The sequence below is a fragment of the Sarcophilus harrisii genome, chromosome 2, assembly GCF_902635505.1.
Source record: "Sarcophilus harrisii chromosome 2, mSarHar1.11, whole genome shotgun sequence".
NCBI lineage: Eukaryota > Metazoa > Chordata > Mammalia > Dasyuromorphia > Dasyuridae > Sarcophilus > Sarcophilus harrisii.
The window spans coordinates 657210672-657228084 of NC_045427.1; the positions used below are offsets into that span (position 1 = coordinate 657210672).

Below are 17413 nucleotides of genomic sequence, written 5' to 3' on the forward strand. Positions count from 1 at the left end.
GGGTGGTTCACAACATAGCATTCTCACTCTTTTTGTTGTTGCTTGCTTACATTTTATTTTGCTGCTTCTTTTTCTTTTCTTTTTATTTTATTGGTTTGCTTTGATTTTTCTTGTATGGCACAATTATTATATAAATATGTATGCATATATTGGATTTAACATATTTTACCATGTGGACAAAGCGCCAGGGGGGGGGAGCCACAGGGAAAATTGGAACACAAGGTTTTGCAAGGGCTAATGTTAAAGAATTGTCCACACATATGTTTTGAAAAAGAAAAATCTTTAATTAAAAAAAAAAAAAGAAAACCTCAAACGGGATCACTAAAAGTTGAACTTGACTGAAAAGAACTGAACAACTCCTTGTCCCAGGAATGTTTCCCTCTAAATTCTGTCAAATGAGAAAGAATTGTTAATAACGATGAGGAAGATTTAGAACCGGGCCAGCATCTCCCGACATTGTAAGATTTGATTAAGAAGCACATTTGATCCATGAAGTAAACAGTTGAGACTGCGTATCATAGCACCATAGCTGCAAACATTGAGCGCCCCTCAGATCCACTGCCCGAAGGTGGCCAGAATTCGTATTCGGAACTTGCCATCCTTCACTAACTTAGAGAGGACAAAGCTCTATTCTGCAGACACTGACCTGGCCATCTTTGAGAATTCAGCAAGTAAACTCCAGCAGCCCCAGGTTGTGAACACAACTAAAGTCATTGTCTGCCCTGTCATTTTAATCTCTAAAAATAAGTTGCTTTTGTGTCACTCACTCACTCATCACGACCCCACTTGGGTTTTCTTGGCAAAGATACCGGACTGGCTTGCCATTTACTGCTCCAATTCTTTTTACAGGTGAGGAAACAGAGGCAAGAATACTAAAGGGATTTTCCCAGAGTCACAGGTTAGTGTTGTGAGGGACGATGACTTTAGGCCCAGTGTTCTTATCTACTGGGCCACTTGGTTGCCCCCCTTTCCCTGACTGTTTCTTGTGATTTTTGTTTCACTTTTGCTTTGTCCGAAGTCGTGATTGGTCCCTCCCTCTTTTTATTGAAAAAATATATTTGAAAATATTTGAAAAAAATTAAAATACTATTGAGAAAAAATCAATATGCCCTCCTTCCCTCTAGCCTGCATTAGAAGGATTGTGTTGGATAAAAATTATCTGGTGAGAAAAAACAGTTTCCTAAGTCAGTTCTGCCAAAAGCCTGATGAATTTCGGTACAGTTTCAAATGATGTTCGTTCCCCAGATGGTTCTCATATGTGTCCTAGAGCAGAGACTCGGGAGGGGCAGGGGGTGAGTGCGCGTCAGGAGAAGGAGGCGGGCTGTCCTGGGATTCTGGAGAGCACGTGGGCCCTTGGGTCCCACCACACCCTCTCTGGGCCTGATGTGGGGAGCGGTCCCCTACACCATTACATTCAGGAGCCCGAGGATTGGGCGGCTGGGGCAGGGGAGCCTGCTTATGGCTGATGTCTAGCGTTGCGGCAAGAAATGGGTTGCCAGAGAACAGCACGTTCATAATGGAAATTACATTATCGGGACTTCTTCGTGGATGTGCAGGATCCCGTGGGAGCATCTTTTTCTGTCAAAGGCTGGTGGGTTAGCATAGGCCGCCCCAGCCTCTTGCGGGGAGACTGGAAGGATGGGAGCAGCCCCTCCTGGCCTTCCCCATCTCGGGGAGCGGTCCCTCTTGGCCTTCCCTATCCCGGGGTGGCTCCTGGTTCCCGCTGTCTCCCCAGAGAAGGCGGGTGTGATGGAGGCTGAGCGTGGCTGGGCCTGTGGCGAGTTCCTGCAGAAGCGCCTCACAAATGGCCCTGCTCCTCTCAATATCTGCAAAAATTCTGCTTCAATTGAAACCCACTATTTCAAACTTTCATTGAATTAATTTTAATATAAAGCTTGAATCAATACGAAGAGACTTGGGAAAACTCCCACCCTCCCCAAAATAGCGTTTTAAGAATTCAAGCTCCGTATTTCTTGCTTGTAATTAGAAGGAAGAAGCAGCTCCCTTGGCATTTATTGATTCTCCCCTTTTGGAAACTCAACTAAATTTTTATTCTTTTATTTTGACAGGTCACTAATATTATATGAGATCACAGAAAAAAAAATGGGGCCTGCTAAGAAATACAGTTATCAGAAAAAATAGGAGCCATGGAGAATGAAAGAACACAAGCTGTCAGGAAGCAAATCACAGTGAAGCTTAGTCTTGATTTGGACGTTAAATGAAAGGAGAAAGGTTTGAGGGGAGAGAGCCCCCAGTGACCCTGGATGAGTGGCCCTGGGACAAGTGGCCATGGGCGTTGTGCGCGTTGGGTGTGTGTGCGGCAGTCGGAGAAGGCGGAGGATCGGATTGAGGTGGCTGGGGTAGGGCCGGGCCAAGTGACTTTTCCAGTTAAGGACTCAGAATGGCCCCCAAGTGGAAGAGACTTTTAATATTGGTTCTACTCGATCCCAGAGGGCAGCCCCTGTTGCACGCAGGAGAGAGCGGCAGCTCCATGCTAGATGTAAAAGGGGACCGGGAGGGTGTCAGAGCCAAAGGAGACTTAAAGGGGTGGGGACCAGGGTGGCAAAGAATAATCCCGCATAGAACTTTCAGAGCCGTCCCATTTATATCTGTGGTTCCTCCTGGAGCTTCTGCTGTTCTCTTTTGTATGTTCCTAAAAACTGTTTCAAGGAGTACCCCCTCCTTCCTCTTCCCCTCTCCCTCCCTCCCTGACCCTCCTGCAGAAGGTGGTGTGGTGGCCCATCCACTCCCTGGGTCTCCCTCAGGTCTCCAAAGCTGCCTCTCTGCGATGTTCTAGGCTCCGCTCGCTTTGCTCCGGCTCTTGCTCCGGAACCTTGCCTTCTGTTATAGGCCATCACATATGTAAGTTGTGCTTTGTTCGGTCATTGCTTGGTCCAGTGCCCCTGGAGTTTGTAGGTGTTTTCTGTGACAAAAAAAAAAAAATCTGCTCTAAATACTCTCTTGCTTCAGGGTCTTTTTCTTACCTCTTTTGTCTTTTTGGGGGGAGATTTAGACGACTTGTGGTTTTGCCAGATCAGCTGACTTGGGGGGCACAATTTCCAGAGTGTTTGGGGCGACTGAGAGCATTCACGTTGCATCGGGGGCCTCCTTTTACAGGCCCTCTCCTCGGCTGCCATTTTCTCTCCCAGTTATCTTGACTAACGTTCAGATACAAGGCGAAGCTCTGGGGCGGTTTCAGTTTGCGTTCCTCCACTTGCTAGCAACTTGGAGCTTCTTCTTCATGTGATCTTTGGGTGTTTGTAGTCCAGTGAGAACTGCCAGTTTTTACCTTTGGCCCATTTTTCTATTGGGCAACGGCTCTTTGTTTTTTAGATTTGAATTGGTTCCTTTTATTTTGAATATCAGCTCTTGTTATAAAAACTTGCTGCGATTGTTTCCCTACTTAACCATTCCTCTTCTTACTTGACCTTGTTCACACGATGCTTAGTGCAGGTTTGTAACTTGCCCTCTCTTCTCCCTGTTTTCCACCTCTCATCTGACAGCGAGCTGGTCATTCCCTTCCCCGCAGTTGCCCCTTGGACGGGCCGGGGGAACAGCCTCTTGCAGCTGAGAGGCCGTGTGGGGGTTATGTTGGCAGGTGGTGTGAGAGCCCGGTCTAAATCTAACTGCTCGCAGGTCACTTTCCGTTTTCCCAAGTGGTTTTTACCAAACAGTCGAGTCTTCCCCAGGATGCATCTCTCAGAACTCCAAAGAGTACGATGCTTCATGTGCTTGCCTCTGTGTTACCTATAAGTGAGCTGCTTCCTTCTGTTTTCTTCATAGGTTGCTGAAGACAATGGGAAGCACCTGCAGAATGACATACACGGTTTTGGAAAGCCCTTTGGGAAAGATAGAGATCTCGGGATGTGAAGCCGGAGTACACAGAGTAAAGCTTCTGGGGAAAATGTCTCCAAGACCTGAGTGAGTAGACGTGCCATAATCACACGTCCAGAATGTGAAAGTCATTGACTGATGCTATAAAGGGAATGGGGTCACAAGTGGTTCACATGGCGATTTTCCTTAGGATCCCAGCAGGTAGGGAGGGATAGAGTGGAAGGAGAGTGAGTTCTCTGTTTGGTCTGAAAAGGTCAATTCTGCAAGGTGAAGATGGGGAAGACAGTTAGTTGGCCATTCAGCTGAGAACCACTTTGGGGTTTTAGGGGCCTGCAAGCTCAGGTTGGACCAGCAGGGCCACGGACGCCCCCAGAGGTAGTGTGAGCTGGAGCATGGTAGCAGAGGCCCAGGTCCTCAGCTGAAGGAGTGAGTAGGTCAGCTGGACCCTGCCCTCTGGCCCCTTTGGAGTACTGGTTCAATTCTGGGTGGTGAGCCCAGAAAAGAGCTATATTGGAAGGACAGGGCCTCCAAATCATGCTGTGTGGGATGAACCAAAGAGGTCTCAAGAAAGGAAAATGGCTGCTTGGCCCAAGATGGTGGGACTAGGGGCAATGGGACAGAAACGCTCGCTGGTAGAACTTCCCAGACCCGAAAATGGTCACTCAAGAAGGTGCCGAGGGCCTGTCCCTGGAGGGTTTCACGTGGACTCCGGGTGGGCCTTTGTCGGACCTTCCTGCTTCATCTGGGGCCGCCTGTGAGTTCTGATTTTGTGGCCCTCTTGAGTCCGTACCGATTTCTTCCCCCGTTAGCCGTCGACCGCATGTGCGGGCGGGCCAGAGTCAGGGGCTCGGGGAGGACGCCTCAGAGCTTCGGACAGAAGCTGCATTGGCAAGCAGGCTCAGCTCTCTCCCAGAAGGATGCCCGGGACCAGACTCCTTTTATTTTTCTTCTCTTTCCCATGAAAGCTTCTACCTTCCCTTAAACTCTGGGAAATAATCTATATTAAGCAGTCCCATGTCTTGTGGTGAAAGTCTGAATTTACAAAGAGTTTATTGATCGGCGGCATGTGACTGTATCAGGAGTCATGTGGTGGGTGTCTCCTCAGAAGATGGGTGTCCGGACCGTGCCTGCTCTGGGCAAGGAGGGAATGCAGACTGCCCGGGCTTCATTTAAGGTTTCTCGGTGCATTTTGAACCTGGCTAGCAGATCTCAGTGCTGAGAGGCTCCCGCCTTCCCCAAGGTGTTATTAAGCGTTCTCTGTGTTTCTGTTGGTTCCTGCTTCTCACGGGGGCTCTGGCAGGAGGAAAAGGATGAAATTTCATCTTCTGCATTACTTTAAAGAGACTTCCCCCCTGTAAGAGAGTACTTTCTGTGAGCGATTTCCACTATATTTTTCTAATAGGAAAGACCTAAAAATTTTAAGGCTGTCCGTAAATGTTTGTGCCGAAATGTAACATTTAATCTCCCCCATTCATTGATGGGGAATAGTTGTTAAAATCTTAGTTCTCATTATTTCTGACAGGAGGGGGAAAAAACCCCCGGCAAAAACAAGTCCACATCCGCTCTTGGTCGGTGTTTGCCTTAACCGGCTAATAAACGCAATGCCAAGGACATTAGATGAAGAAAATACAGAAGAAACATAAAAATTGATTTTAATGGACCCCTGTCAGAGAGAACCATAATGAACACAAGTGCAGTAATAAATATTGGTCTTCCACTCCGGTGTCGAGATTTTTCCTGTAGAGTTGCATGTTACAATCAATAGCCTATTTTTTTTACAGCAAAAATAAGCAAACCTTTGAAATATATGAATACACAGTTCTCAATTTCTATGAAAGCAATCTAGCTGCTGTGCTTAAAAAACACCACACGGAGCAAATCATCTGTCTGGGAAGCTCTTAACTTTGTCTCCTGGCAGGCGGTGGCACTCTGTGGTGAGTCAGGGAGGGGCCGAGCGTTCGCCCATGATGGGGCTTCCGGGAGGGTCGCAAGGGGCCCTTGCGCCTATGCTCCCGACAGACATGGCCCAGGAGAGCTCACCTGGCCGCGGCACACCCATTTTGTATCCAGTAGGAAGGAGGTGCAGCCATCTGCTTGCTGCACTCAGGGCAGGAAGGGAAGGTGTTTCTGAGCTTTCTAAAGTACCCGATTCAAAAAGAGAACGATTGATTCCGTCCAGTCCTCCGAGCACGGAGGGAGTGCCTTTTTTCAGTGGTTGCCCAATGCTGGAGACAAAGACAATCCAGTTAATGTTTATCAGGTACCTACTATATACCTGCCACACTCCATGTTAGCTAGCTTCTTCTGGTTCTGGTGTGCTTTTTATTAATTAATTTAGTGTTAATTAATTAATGCTCTGATTATGGAATATGTGAAGGGTACTGGGGGGGGATCTCTTCATCAGCCTCCGAGGCACTTGGCGCCAGTAATATTGTTTCCACTTGACAGATAAGGGAAGGGAATCATTGTTAATGAAGTACCTGAGATGAGATAGGATTTGAATCCACATCTCCTGCATCTGAATATCTAGCAGTGCTCTTTATGCCTTTGGATCCCTCAGGGACCCAGGGACTTGACACAAGCTGTGTCAGCTCAGTTTCGGCCACATGCTGGCTTATTCCGTCAGCATTTATTAAGTACCTACTGCATACCAAGTATGACAGTCATGGGGAGCTCAGCCGCTGGGCCCGAGATCCTGGCCCAGCAGAGAAGGCTTTATCTCCTGCAGATGAGGGCCTGACAGCTAACATGGCGTGGGGTTCGTCAGTGTACCTGGAACGAGCCAGACAGATGGGGGAGGTCAAAATGGTTTAAGCTGGGACTAGGGAAGCAGAGCGGCCCAAATTCAGGTCTTGCCGTGATCCAGATCACTCCCCATCTGGGAGCCCTCTCGGGCCTGAGTTTGCATCAGCCCATGTTGGTGGGAAGTGTTCCCCCACCTAGCAGATCCAGAATCATCTTGAGTCAGGGATGCTGGGGCCCAGGCGGAACTCCTTGCTGCCTTGGTTTCCCGAGGGTGGCAGGGAGGTACCAGCCCACCCCTTAGGAGCCCTTCAGCTCCTCTGCCAGTCTTGGGGAACCCGCCTTGGCCCTGCAGCAGTGGGTGCCATTTGTCCCTGCCTGCCAGTCTGCTCCCGAATGACTTCCGCCACCAGGCAGCAAAGCCGGTATTCAGGGCTCCCACCTCCTCCCGGCCTCACCATCTTTCTGCCGAAGTTCTCGGTACTCTGTCTGCTTCCTCCCATCTCGGGGCTTTTGTGAAGTAAGACTGCCATGGCGTGCTTCTCCTCCCACATTTGTCCATCCATTGCTAAGTACTCCAAGACAGAGCGCTTCATTGATTTCTCCTTGCACTGATTCTATTACCTGTTCACGTGCTGACTCGCAAAGGGGCTCGCTCAGAGACTGTCTCCTGGGCAAACTGGAGGACATCTTTGTAATTTAGAAACTTCCTGCCAGTATGAATTCCCAGGGATTGACAGTGGTGTTCTAGAAGGATGGGCTCTCATTGCCAATGGCGCTTGTCCGTAGGCCTTGGCTCTTGTTGCCAGTGGCACTTGTCCGGGGGCCTCGGCTCTCGTTGCTAATGGCAACTTGTCTGGGGGCCTTGGCTCTTGTTGCCAATGGCAGCTTATCCAGGGGCCTTGTCTCTGGTGGAGGAGCACTATTGTTTGTTGTTTTTAGGGTGGGATGGGTGGGGATGCTGGGCCCACTTGTGGGCACTATGGCCATTCCCAGAGTCTATGGTGGAGCTGGGCACTCTGGGGACACAGTCAGCAGCCTCTTGTCAATAGTCTGTATGCCATTGCTGCCATCCGGGGCCAGAAAGGCAAGTCTGGCACCCCAGAGCTCTCCAGGTCTTCCCCATGGGACGTGGAGTGTCCTCAGGTCTCGCCCTCTGTAGGCTCCTTTTTGTCTATGCCTGTCTCAAGATGGAGATTCACCCCTGGACAAAGTGTTGCGCCAGAACAGAACAGCCCAGGATCCGTTAACCTTTCTTGATCAACACAGAATTGATTGATGTTAAGGCTTTCACCTACTAATTCTCCTCAGATCTTTTCTAACAAAACTGCTCTCCAGCCAGACTTGGGGAATTGACTTGCTGGACTCTACCTGATATTTTTCTCTTTTCAGAGTTGGTCCAGCACTTGCGCCTGTCACACGTAGGCTGATGAGCCCGATGGTCTTGCCATCTCCCCGGGAGGGTGACCTCTCCAGAGAGATGTCCCTTGGCCTTGGCAGGGAAGAGATGGTTGTTTCATTGGTGACTGGTCAGAGTCATTCAGAACATCCTCCCTCCACCCATCCAAGCCTGTTGAGAAAAGTCAGCCCTCTGGAAGCATTTATTCAGCATCTTCCCCCTGCCAGCCATCGTGCCAGCTGCTCAGTTTGCACCTGCAAAGAGGGGAACCATTCTTTGGAGCCTTCCTCTGGAGGGACTCACTTCTAGTTTGACTCTGAACTTCTTGGAGGACAGGGGGACATGAGAACCGGGTCACTCGGATGCATCTGGGGGGACATGGGAGTCTAGGCCGTGTCAGACTATTGGAGGCATCCTGTACCACCCAAGCTGAGCTATGTATCAGGTTAGACTTCACATGTTCATAGGCAGAGATCCGTGGTCACTCAGGGAAGAAAGGTGGTCCCCAGGTGCTGATATAAGCACCTGATTCCAGGCACAGCTCATGATATTCTCCTGTCTTACCAAGAGAGGGGAGATTTGGGAATCGTTGGAAATGGAGTCCACTCAGGGGTTGTTTTTTCCTGATTTCCACTAGAGTTTGTGAACTCTACTATAAATATAATAATTGATTGTTTCCCCTGCATCCTGCAGATTCTGCTGTCTATTTTTAAGGGTCATCAGTACTCTACAGAGTATTTATTTCATGGATTTCAAAAACATAAATCAGGAATTCCAAAGGAGGAGTTTACAGGAGCTGTTGCATGGCTAGAGAAGGATGGAGCAGCCAAGGAGAATGGGGAGGATGGTCTGCTGATCCTCCTCTTGTTCTGTGATGTCTTAGCTTCATCAGGAGAATGGGAGGAGGGCTCCCAGTGTGCCGAGCACTCCCTCGGCTGGATTGGACGGACATGGCCTCTGGGATGAGCGCTTGTGCTCTGTTCCTGTGGGAGGAACAGTGAGATGAGACCCAGTGTAATAACTGTGGAGCAAACCTGAGTCTGCCTCCTTAGTGATGCTTTGTCCAGACTCGGTGTCCATTCCTCACTTAAAACAAGCATTTGGATCTCTGGGCCTGCCAGCGACCCCTAGAAGAGGATCACAACTTACATGACGAAATGCAGCCATCCCAAAGGAGACTGGTCCGACTGAGGTACAGTCAGCACAGCCAGCCCCCCAAACCAGATCAGCTCCCAGACCCCAGGTAAAGAAGCCCTGGTTTAAAGGAGGATGGAAATGTGTGGATTTGGAGGTTGGAAAGTGTCAGGTTTTTTCCTCTCCTCCACTGGGTCATGTTTCAAGCCATTTGTCTTTCTTGAATAGTTCTTCAAGTCATCTTGGCTCCTGCCATCATCTGAGGCACTTTTGTGCATCCTCTTGAATGTGGTGATGACTACAGTGGTCTTGGGTCTGCGTGCCTTTCCAGGTACAAGTTTGACCTTGCCCTTCAGTGACTCTTGGCCTCCCAGAAGGCGCTTGCCCTTTGTACACTTTGGGAGATGTCCTGGGGACCCCTTGGTCCAGCCTCTCTGAGTCCTTTCATCCCATTCCTTTCCACTAGCCTCTACTGTGTCATCCACAAAAGTAACAAGGAAGTTGGTTCCCTGTAGACCCCACTAGCAACAAGGCGTTATGTGGGTGAAACTTTGGCATCTGAAGTTGTCTGAGAAAAGAGCAGGTGCCAGAGAAGGCCTGAGCCTCTGTGGGGCAGCCTCCATGGTGCCTGAAGGCTTGGGCATCTTCTTTTCCTCAGCAGGTGTGGGACAGGTACAGGTACAGGGCAGTGTGATCCTCCGAGAGTCAGGAGAGAAGACTTTGTACAGCATAATCATGAGAAGTTATGTGGGCCTCTGCCCTGCCCCCTTTTCTTGGCCATTTTCGGGGGTCTCCTACTGTGGCCAGCTGTTACCACAGCACCATGTTATCGGGGAAGCTCTTAAATTAGTGCATTCTGACACCTCTCAGATTGACTAAGATGACAGGAAAAGACTATGACGAATGTTGGAGGGGATGTGGGAAGACTGGGACATTGATACATTGTTGGTGGAATTGTGAATACATCCAACCATTCTGGAGAGCGATTTGGAACTATGCTCAAAAAGTTATCAAACTGTGCATCCCCTTTGACCCAGCACTGTTACTACTAGGCTTATATCCCAAAGAGATACTAAAGAAGGGAAAGGGACCTGAATGTGCAAGAATGATTGTGGCAGCCCCCTTTGAAGTGGCCAGAAACTGGAAACTGAGTGGATGCCCATCAATTGGAGAATGACTGAGTAAATTATGGTTCATGGATGTTCTGGAATATTATTGTTCTGTAAGAAACAATCAACAGAATGATTTCAGAAAGGCCTGAAGAGACTTATATGAACTGATGCTGAGGAAAGTGAGCAGGACCAGGAGATCATTGTACATGGCAATAGCAAGATTATACGATGATCAATTCTGATGGACATGACTCTTTTCAACAATGAGATGATTCAAACCAGTTCCAATGATCTTGTGATGATGAGAGCCATCCACACCCAGAGAGAGGATGGTGGGAACTGAGTGTGGATTGCAACATAGCATTCTCACTCTTTTTGTTGTTGTTTGCTTACTTTTTATTTTCTTTCTCATATTTTCCTTTTTGATCTGATTTTTCTTGGGCAGCACAATAAATGTGAGAATATGTATAGAAGAACTGCACATGTTTAACCCATATTGGGTTACTTGCCATCTAGTGGAGGGGGGAAGAAGGAGGAAGAAAATTTGTAATACAAGGTTGGGCAAAAGTAAATATTGAAAAATATCTATGCATATATTTTAAAAATAAAAAGCTTTAAAAAGAAAAGAAAATCAGGGATATCTCCACAGAGAAAATAGTATTTTATATGTGTTTCAACATTTAGTGAGTTTCCTAAGATGATTAGGGGAAAAGGAAAAGAACTTCTACGTTCTAAGACTCTATTTGTGATGGCAGCGAAGGGCTGAGAATTATGGGAATGCCCATCATTTGGGGAATAGTTGAACAAGTTGGGCTATATGAATGTAAGGGAATGTTACAGTGCTAAAAGAAATAGGAGCATGATGATCTTGGAAAAACATGGATAGACCAAAAGAAGGAAGAAAGAAAGGAGCAGAGACAAAAAGCACATTGTATATAGTAGCAACAGGTTTGAACAAGACCGTTTAACATTTGGCTTTTTGTTTTACATAGTTAGTGAATATTAAGTATTTGAGGCTGAATTTGAATGTGGGTCCTCTGGACTCCAGCACTGGTGCTCTCTCTCCATGACCGCATCTACCTGCCTCAAAGTATATTGTTTTAAGAACAACTTTGAGGGATTAAATCATTTTGCCAGTTAAAAATTCCCAGATTCACTCCAAAGGACATAGGAAGGCTGGGGCTATCTGCACCCAGAGAAAGAGCTGATCCAAGGCTTGTACCTTTACACGTCTTTCTGTCTAAAGGTCATCCTCTCTAGTATGGGACGGGGGAGGGAAGGACAAAAAGAACCTATATTATGGGCTTAGAAGGAACAGTGAGCTGTAGAGATTCCCAGCTGCTTTTACAATTCCCTCCCTCCCCCATTCTGCTGTGTTGTGGAAATGCTTGTTTTATTTCTTCACTTCCCAATAAAATAAATGAAAATTTAAAATTATTAATGCATTAATGCCCTAATGCTCCTAAATGAATTAATGCATTCGGAAAGATTGGGGAAGCAGCATGTGGGCACTCTCAGGGCCTGTGTCTCTGAAGCTCATGTAAAAGGGCCGGACTACTGTTCTGAAGGACTGAGCACTGGGACAGAAAGCTTATTCTAGAAGAAAATAACGGCTCACAAGATGGGGACCTCGATGGGTGTGAGCTGCCAATGGGTTTGAGCTTCCAGTGAGTTCCTTTGGGGTTTATGGCTGTTCTGGACCTTCAAACAAGGGGATCTTTGCATCCAGGATCATCCTGGGAGAAAGTCCTTGGATGAATGGTCGATCCCTGACATGTGGCGCTTTGTCTTGGATCTCCCACCTGGGAGCTCAGTGATTGGTCAGCCCCGGCCCATCACGGGGAGCTCTTCTGGGATCTTCTGAGTTCCAGGACACTTCTATTTTGTGCTTGAGCCAATTGAGACTTACGGATGTTTAAGCTGGCTGTGATTAGTGTGGAATCTCCAGTTTTTTGTTTTGAACCCTTCAGTGTGTTTTTTCCACCTTTTAAACTGACAAAATTGACTTGGTTTGTGAAATTTATTTCATTTAAAATTGTATCTGTAATTAGATCGTTCTTCGATATTACTATTAATGTTGAAGCAGCTTCTGCATACAGATCAGGCTAGCATTTAAATTGAGTTAAAGGTTAAATGAGTTTAATTTTGGAATTGAGTGGAAGCTTTGTCTTCTTGCAGATTTTCCCAGAATTTGATCTCTGGTTGTTTCATCAAGTGAGAGAGACAGATTGGCTTTTGGGTACAAACTAAAAGGATTTTCTAAAATTTTTTTTTTTTTTTTTATTAGTGAGACAAAGTAAGCCAGCTGCCCCCTTCCCTCCATCCCTTTGTGAATGATTTCTCCCTCTTTTAAGGGAGGGGCCTTAAACCTCTGGGCCTGGCCGGACTCTATTGCCCTGGAGGCCGTAGACACCGCCTGCATGGCTGGGGTGGGAGTGGATCTGACTCTGACCTCAAGCACTCCACCTCTGGACCGGCTAGCTGCCTCAGCCACTGGACAGTGAGCCCCTGGATTTGATCCGGGAACCGCTTTCTCAATCTGGAGGCAAATTCTTTCTTGACTTTGCCCCAAGTTTGTTAGGAGTCCGTGTCACCCCCAGCAGGAACAGTCCCGGTGATTCCCTGGTCTGTTTTCACCGACAAGTCAGCTGAGGGGTTCAGGGCTGGCTCGAGGCTTTCTGGGCTTTCAGGTGGGTCCATCTGTCTCTTAACAACAAGGATGGCCCAGATTCTGCAATGCAGAAGCCTGGTGAGGTCCTGGGATGACCAAGCGCTCTCACCTCCACTGGAGACGTGCCTTCTGGAGGACACAGAAGCCATGAGCTGTTTGGAGTGTAGTAAAGAAGGGTTCCACCCTACCGGGAGGCCATGAGTGTGAATGTGGAAGGCGAGCGTGCTCCTGACCCAGGAGTGTCTCATAAGCATCTTAAGAGCGGGCCCAAGAGTGTCTCACGTCTCAAATACAGGCCCATGGGCTCAAGAGCATCTCACATTGTGCATGCAGGTCCAAGAATGCCTCATGTGACAAATGAGGACCCAAGAGCATCTCACATCACAATACAGGCCCGTGGGCCCAAGAGAGTCTTGCGTCATGCATGCGGGTCCAAAAGTGTCTCATGTAGCAAATGCAGCTATTTTCAGGGTTTTGGTTGTGATCGAGTCTTGGAACCCAAGGAGGCTGCTCCGAAGGAAGGGGGAGGGACGGCGTGATTTGGGGCAACTGGAATCCTCAGGTCATCTGTCTCCTGATCGCCTGTGAGGGGCCGGCGGGCCAGGAGCCAGGCTTTTGCCCGCAAATTGTTTATTCGGTCTGATCCTGTCCTCCTCTTGCTCCATCTTTCTTCCCGCTAACTGTTCTCTCTCCAGCCCCTGGACATGTCTCCTGTTAAAGGCTAACTAATCATTGGATATTTTCCTTGCGTTGCTTTCCTATTTTTCAAGAACTCGTCAGATCCTCGTGGCCCAAAGATCCATATGCCATAGAGATAACAGTATCAGCAGTAAATTGCCTTCTGCAGAAGACCCTGATAAACAACTTTGCAGTTGTATTTTTATCTTTAAAACTGGAGGCCAAAAACATGGCCCAGGATTTATAGTGTTTGCCAAACTGGAGCTGAGCGATCCAGCTGTCTGGGAGCAGGTCTCTGTCTGAAGACGTTAAGACAAAAGCCTTCCGGTTACTTTAGCATATGACATTTTAATAGAAGGTTTTTAAAAAAATATTTTTTGACAAATTGAATATCTCCAAATTGACTTGCTTGCATGAAAAGTTATCTCGGTGTTTACAAACGTGAACAACTTTGCTGATTAAGCAATTGAAAGGTAATGGATTCTGTGTCAAAGTCGGCTTTACAACTGGGACGTTTAAAAAAATCTAAATCCATCATCACTGGGAGAGGGAGAGCAGGCTGGGGGGATCCAGAGGCAAACGAACAGGGTCTTCTCTTAGAGCAGAAGGTGAGGGCATCGGCGCTTTGTTGTTCTCTAAGTTTTAAAACACATCAAAGGAGCTGCTCCTCCCTGTTTGTTGGGACCGTTCCCTCTCTGTCCCTAGTTAGGATATAGCTAATGAAGGTCTAAGGTGAAATTGGGGCAGGGGGAGGCAGGGAAACATGGTGCAGGATTTCAGCATTTTCCAGAATTCCAGGGAAAACTGCCCTAAGACTTCCCACGGATGCACTCACTGGTGGGCTTGGTGTTAACAGAGCAGAGCTCCAGGTCAGGGGCAGTCCCACATATGAGACCAGAGGGCAAAATCACGCCGGCTTTTGCACAGAAGTCCCGTTTACCTCGGACCTGCACAATCCGGCTGGTTTGGGGCAAATGGCACCTCTGCATTAATAGCTGGAGTGGCCCAAATTCCCCAAAGGCTCCAGATAAAGAGTCTCTGGAGACACGGGAGGTGCCGGCCTCATTTTGCAGACGGGGAGAGAGTTTTGATTTAGATGGATGGCAGCCGTCTTGGGTGGATGGATAGATGGACAGATGGACAGATGGACAAACGCATGGAGAGTCAGTCAGTGGTCAAATGGGTGGATAGAGAGCCAGAGAGAGAGAGGAGGCCAGGAGAGCTTTTGAAAGGCCATCGTTACCCTGGTCTCCAGGCACAAATCTGGGAGACAGGAACCATGTGCAGATGAAGCCCAATAGTGTCCCCCCGACTTTCTTCCTTCTTGTCCATGGCTGTTGGTGGCTGTGGCCACGTCTCTACCAGGATGGTCTGGGACCCAATTAGCAGGAGTGCTGAGCAGTGCTTCAGGTGCTGTTCTCAGGGAAGTGGCCAGAGAAGGGAGCGCTCAGGAGCAGGATGGGTAGCCCTCTCCCTCTCAGGAGGAAGGAGGATGCTCCAAGGAGATACTTCAAGTGTGTGTCCCCAGTACCTGGGCCCACACATGGTCACCTGGGACCTCATGTGGGTGCTTGGGCCCACCCGTGGTCACCTGAGCTCTCATGTAGGAGTCTGGACCTTCCTGTGGGTGCCTGGGCTGGCATGTGGTCAGCTGGGCCTGACCGTGGTTGTTCTAATTTCAGCTTTTCCTGCTGGATTTGTGACTCCAGAGGAATCATTCTCTCCTTTCCAAGCTTGTGCTCCAATTTTGGCCATTGTGAGGGAACCCTCTGCCTGCCCTTCCCTCAGGCTAATGGCAGGTATGGGTGATCAGCAGGGATGTGCTGGAAATGGCCCTTTGGGCCATGGAGATCTCAGCAGGACCGCGCTGTTCGTCTTCACCATCTTGTTCCTACTTGGCAACTGTCTTGGAGTGGGCCGGCATGACACTTCTGTTTTTCTCCTAAAGATCCAGTTAAGCTGCCTTAGGGTTACCCCAAAGTCAAGATGATTAAAATGAAGACAGCCAGAGAAGGCCCAGCCTTGAAAACAGGCCGTTCTCCAGGGAAGAAACTGAGACTGTCTTTAGTCAGATGAAAAAAATGCTACAAATTACTACTAATTAGAGAAATGCAAATTGAAGTAATTCCGAGATTCTATCTCCCATCTATCAGAGGGGCAGAGTTGATGGAAAAGGAAGACGATCGATGTTTGGAAGGACGGTGGGAAAATGGGCCTGCTGACACACCGGGGTGAACCATGGCCGAGCCCAGCCTTTCTGGAAACCCGGTTGGAAAAATACACAAAGAGGTGCTGGACAGCGCATGTCCTTTGACCCAACTCTGGCCCTGCTAGTCCCGTACCCAAAAGGGAACAGACAGCAAAAATGTACAGAAATATTTGCAGCAGCTTTTTGTGGTGACCAAAACCTGGGAAATCAATAGAGCCGGGTACCTCCAGAGCAGTAAAACTCCCACACGTGGGGAGCCACACTGCCATGGGAAATGCTTAAAGATAAATTAATAACAATGAAGTATGCCGTAGACATGGTCATTTGTGGTTTCCTAACAAGCGTCTTTATTCTCTTTATTAAAGCCTTTCACTTGCAGAACGTGGGCACAGGTCATTTTCAGCGTTCTCCCTAAGCCTCCATTTTTGTTTGCTTTTGGCGGTTGTGACTAAGAGAATGTCTAACAGTTGTGCAGTGAGAATGTTATCTGAGAAATAAGGAAATAGATGATGGAGACTGTCATGGAGAGATGAGGAAGCACAGGGACACGCCGAAGCCAGGCGAGGCGGAACGAGAGTTTGGGCCGCCACGTCCGTGTGACAGAAAAGGGGCAAAGGACAAAAGGAGCAGAACCCTGAGAACAATTTACCCGACACAGCCCTGACAGTGGGCAGAGGGCTAACCTGGTCCCGAGGCCTAATGATGGCTCCCGCTGGCCAGGACATGCGTGACGGTTTGAGGAACTCCAGCCGGAGGCTCTGCGTCCTTTTACGTATTTTTTTTTTTTTTCTCTTTCCTCAGAAATGGGCAGGAGGGAAGGAAAATGCATTTCTTTTAATACAAAAGTAAATAACATTTGGTGGCGGGGGAGGAAGGCTGCCTGCGTTTCCCAGTGAATTCGCTGCATGGTCAGTTTTTCTGGCTTCACCTTGTTAAACAAGCCCTGGCACCGAACAGGCATAATCTGTAAAGCTTTAATATAAAAATAAAAGACATCTATAAAAAGTTAAGAAAAACAGAAAGTCTGGATTTTGGTTTTAACATGTGTGGTCCTTGCTGGGTGGGGAACCCGGCAGGACAGAGGGGCTCTTTCCCCCAGGAAACAGATACTGGCATTGTTGGGGTCTTCTCTGGATGGCGGGAGGGCCCTGAGACGGCCTTGGTCCTCGCCATTGGGGACTGGCCTTCACATACTTGGGCCTCCATGAAGGTTGTGGTTTTCTGCCAAGGGACTCCCCCCTTTTCCTGGGCACCAAATTGGGGTCCACATGGGGAGGTGACCAGGTCGAGACCACCCTGCTTGTAGGAGACAGAGCCAGAACAGGAACTTTGCCTCCACATCCTGGGCTCTTTGCAGGGCACCGTCCTCCCCTCATTTTAGCAGATAGCATGGGAGCAGATGGGGAAGAGGGAGCAAGAAGAGCCATGTTGGAGCACAAGGACCTGCTAGGACACTGATCTGAAGATTTTATTCACCCATTCCTTTGTCTAATAAACCTGTGAGTTTTTTGGGGGAGGCTGGGGCTGGGGGCTGCAGGGGCCATGAGCAGGACCGGCCATGTCACGGCAGCCATGCATGGTGCGCTATTGGGAGAATTTTTATTTTGGAACTGAAAATCTGTTCACAGAAAACT

At 48.3% G+C, this 17413-nt stretch overlaps 1 protein-coding gene across 1 annotated transcript in view; it reads left to right on the plus strand.

Annotated features, from left to right (window-relative positions):
- Positions 1 to 873: 873 nt before the first annotated feature.
- The window catches only part of MGMT (O-6-methylguanine-DNA methyltransferase), a 156303-nt gene continuing 139763 nt past the window's right edge, over positions 874 to 17413 (plus strand). Inside the window, exons 1-2 of the mRNA XM_031957032.1 lie at positions 874 to 898; positions 3784 to 3921. Coding sequence (XP_031812892.1) covers positions 3797 to 3921 — 125 coding nt within the window. The 5' untranslated portion in view covers positions 874 to 898; positions 3784 to 3796. The remainder of the gene's footprint in view (positions 899 to 3783; positions 3922 to 17413) is intronic.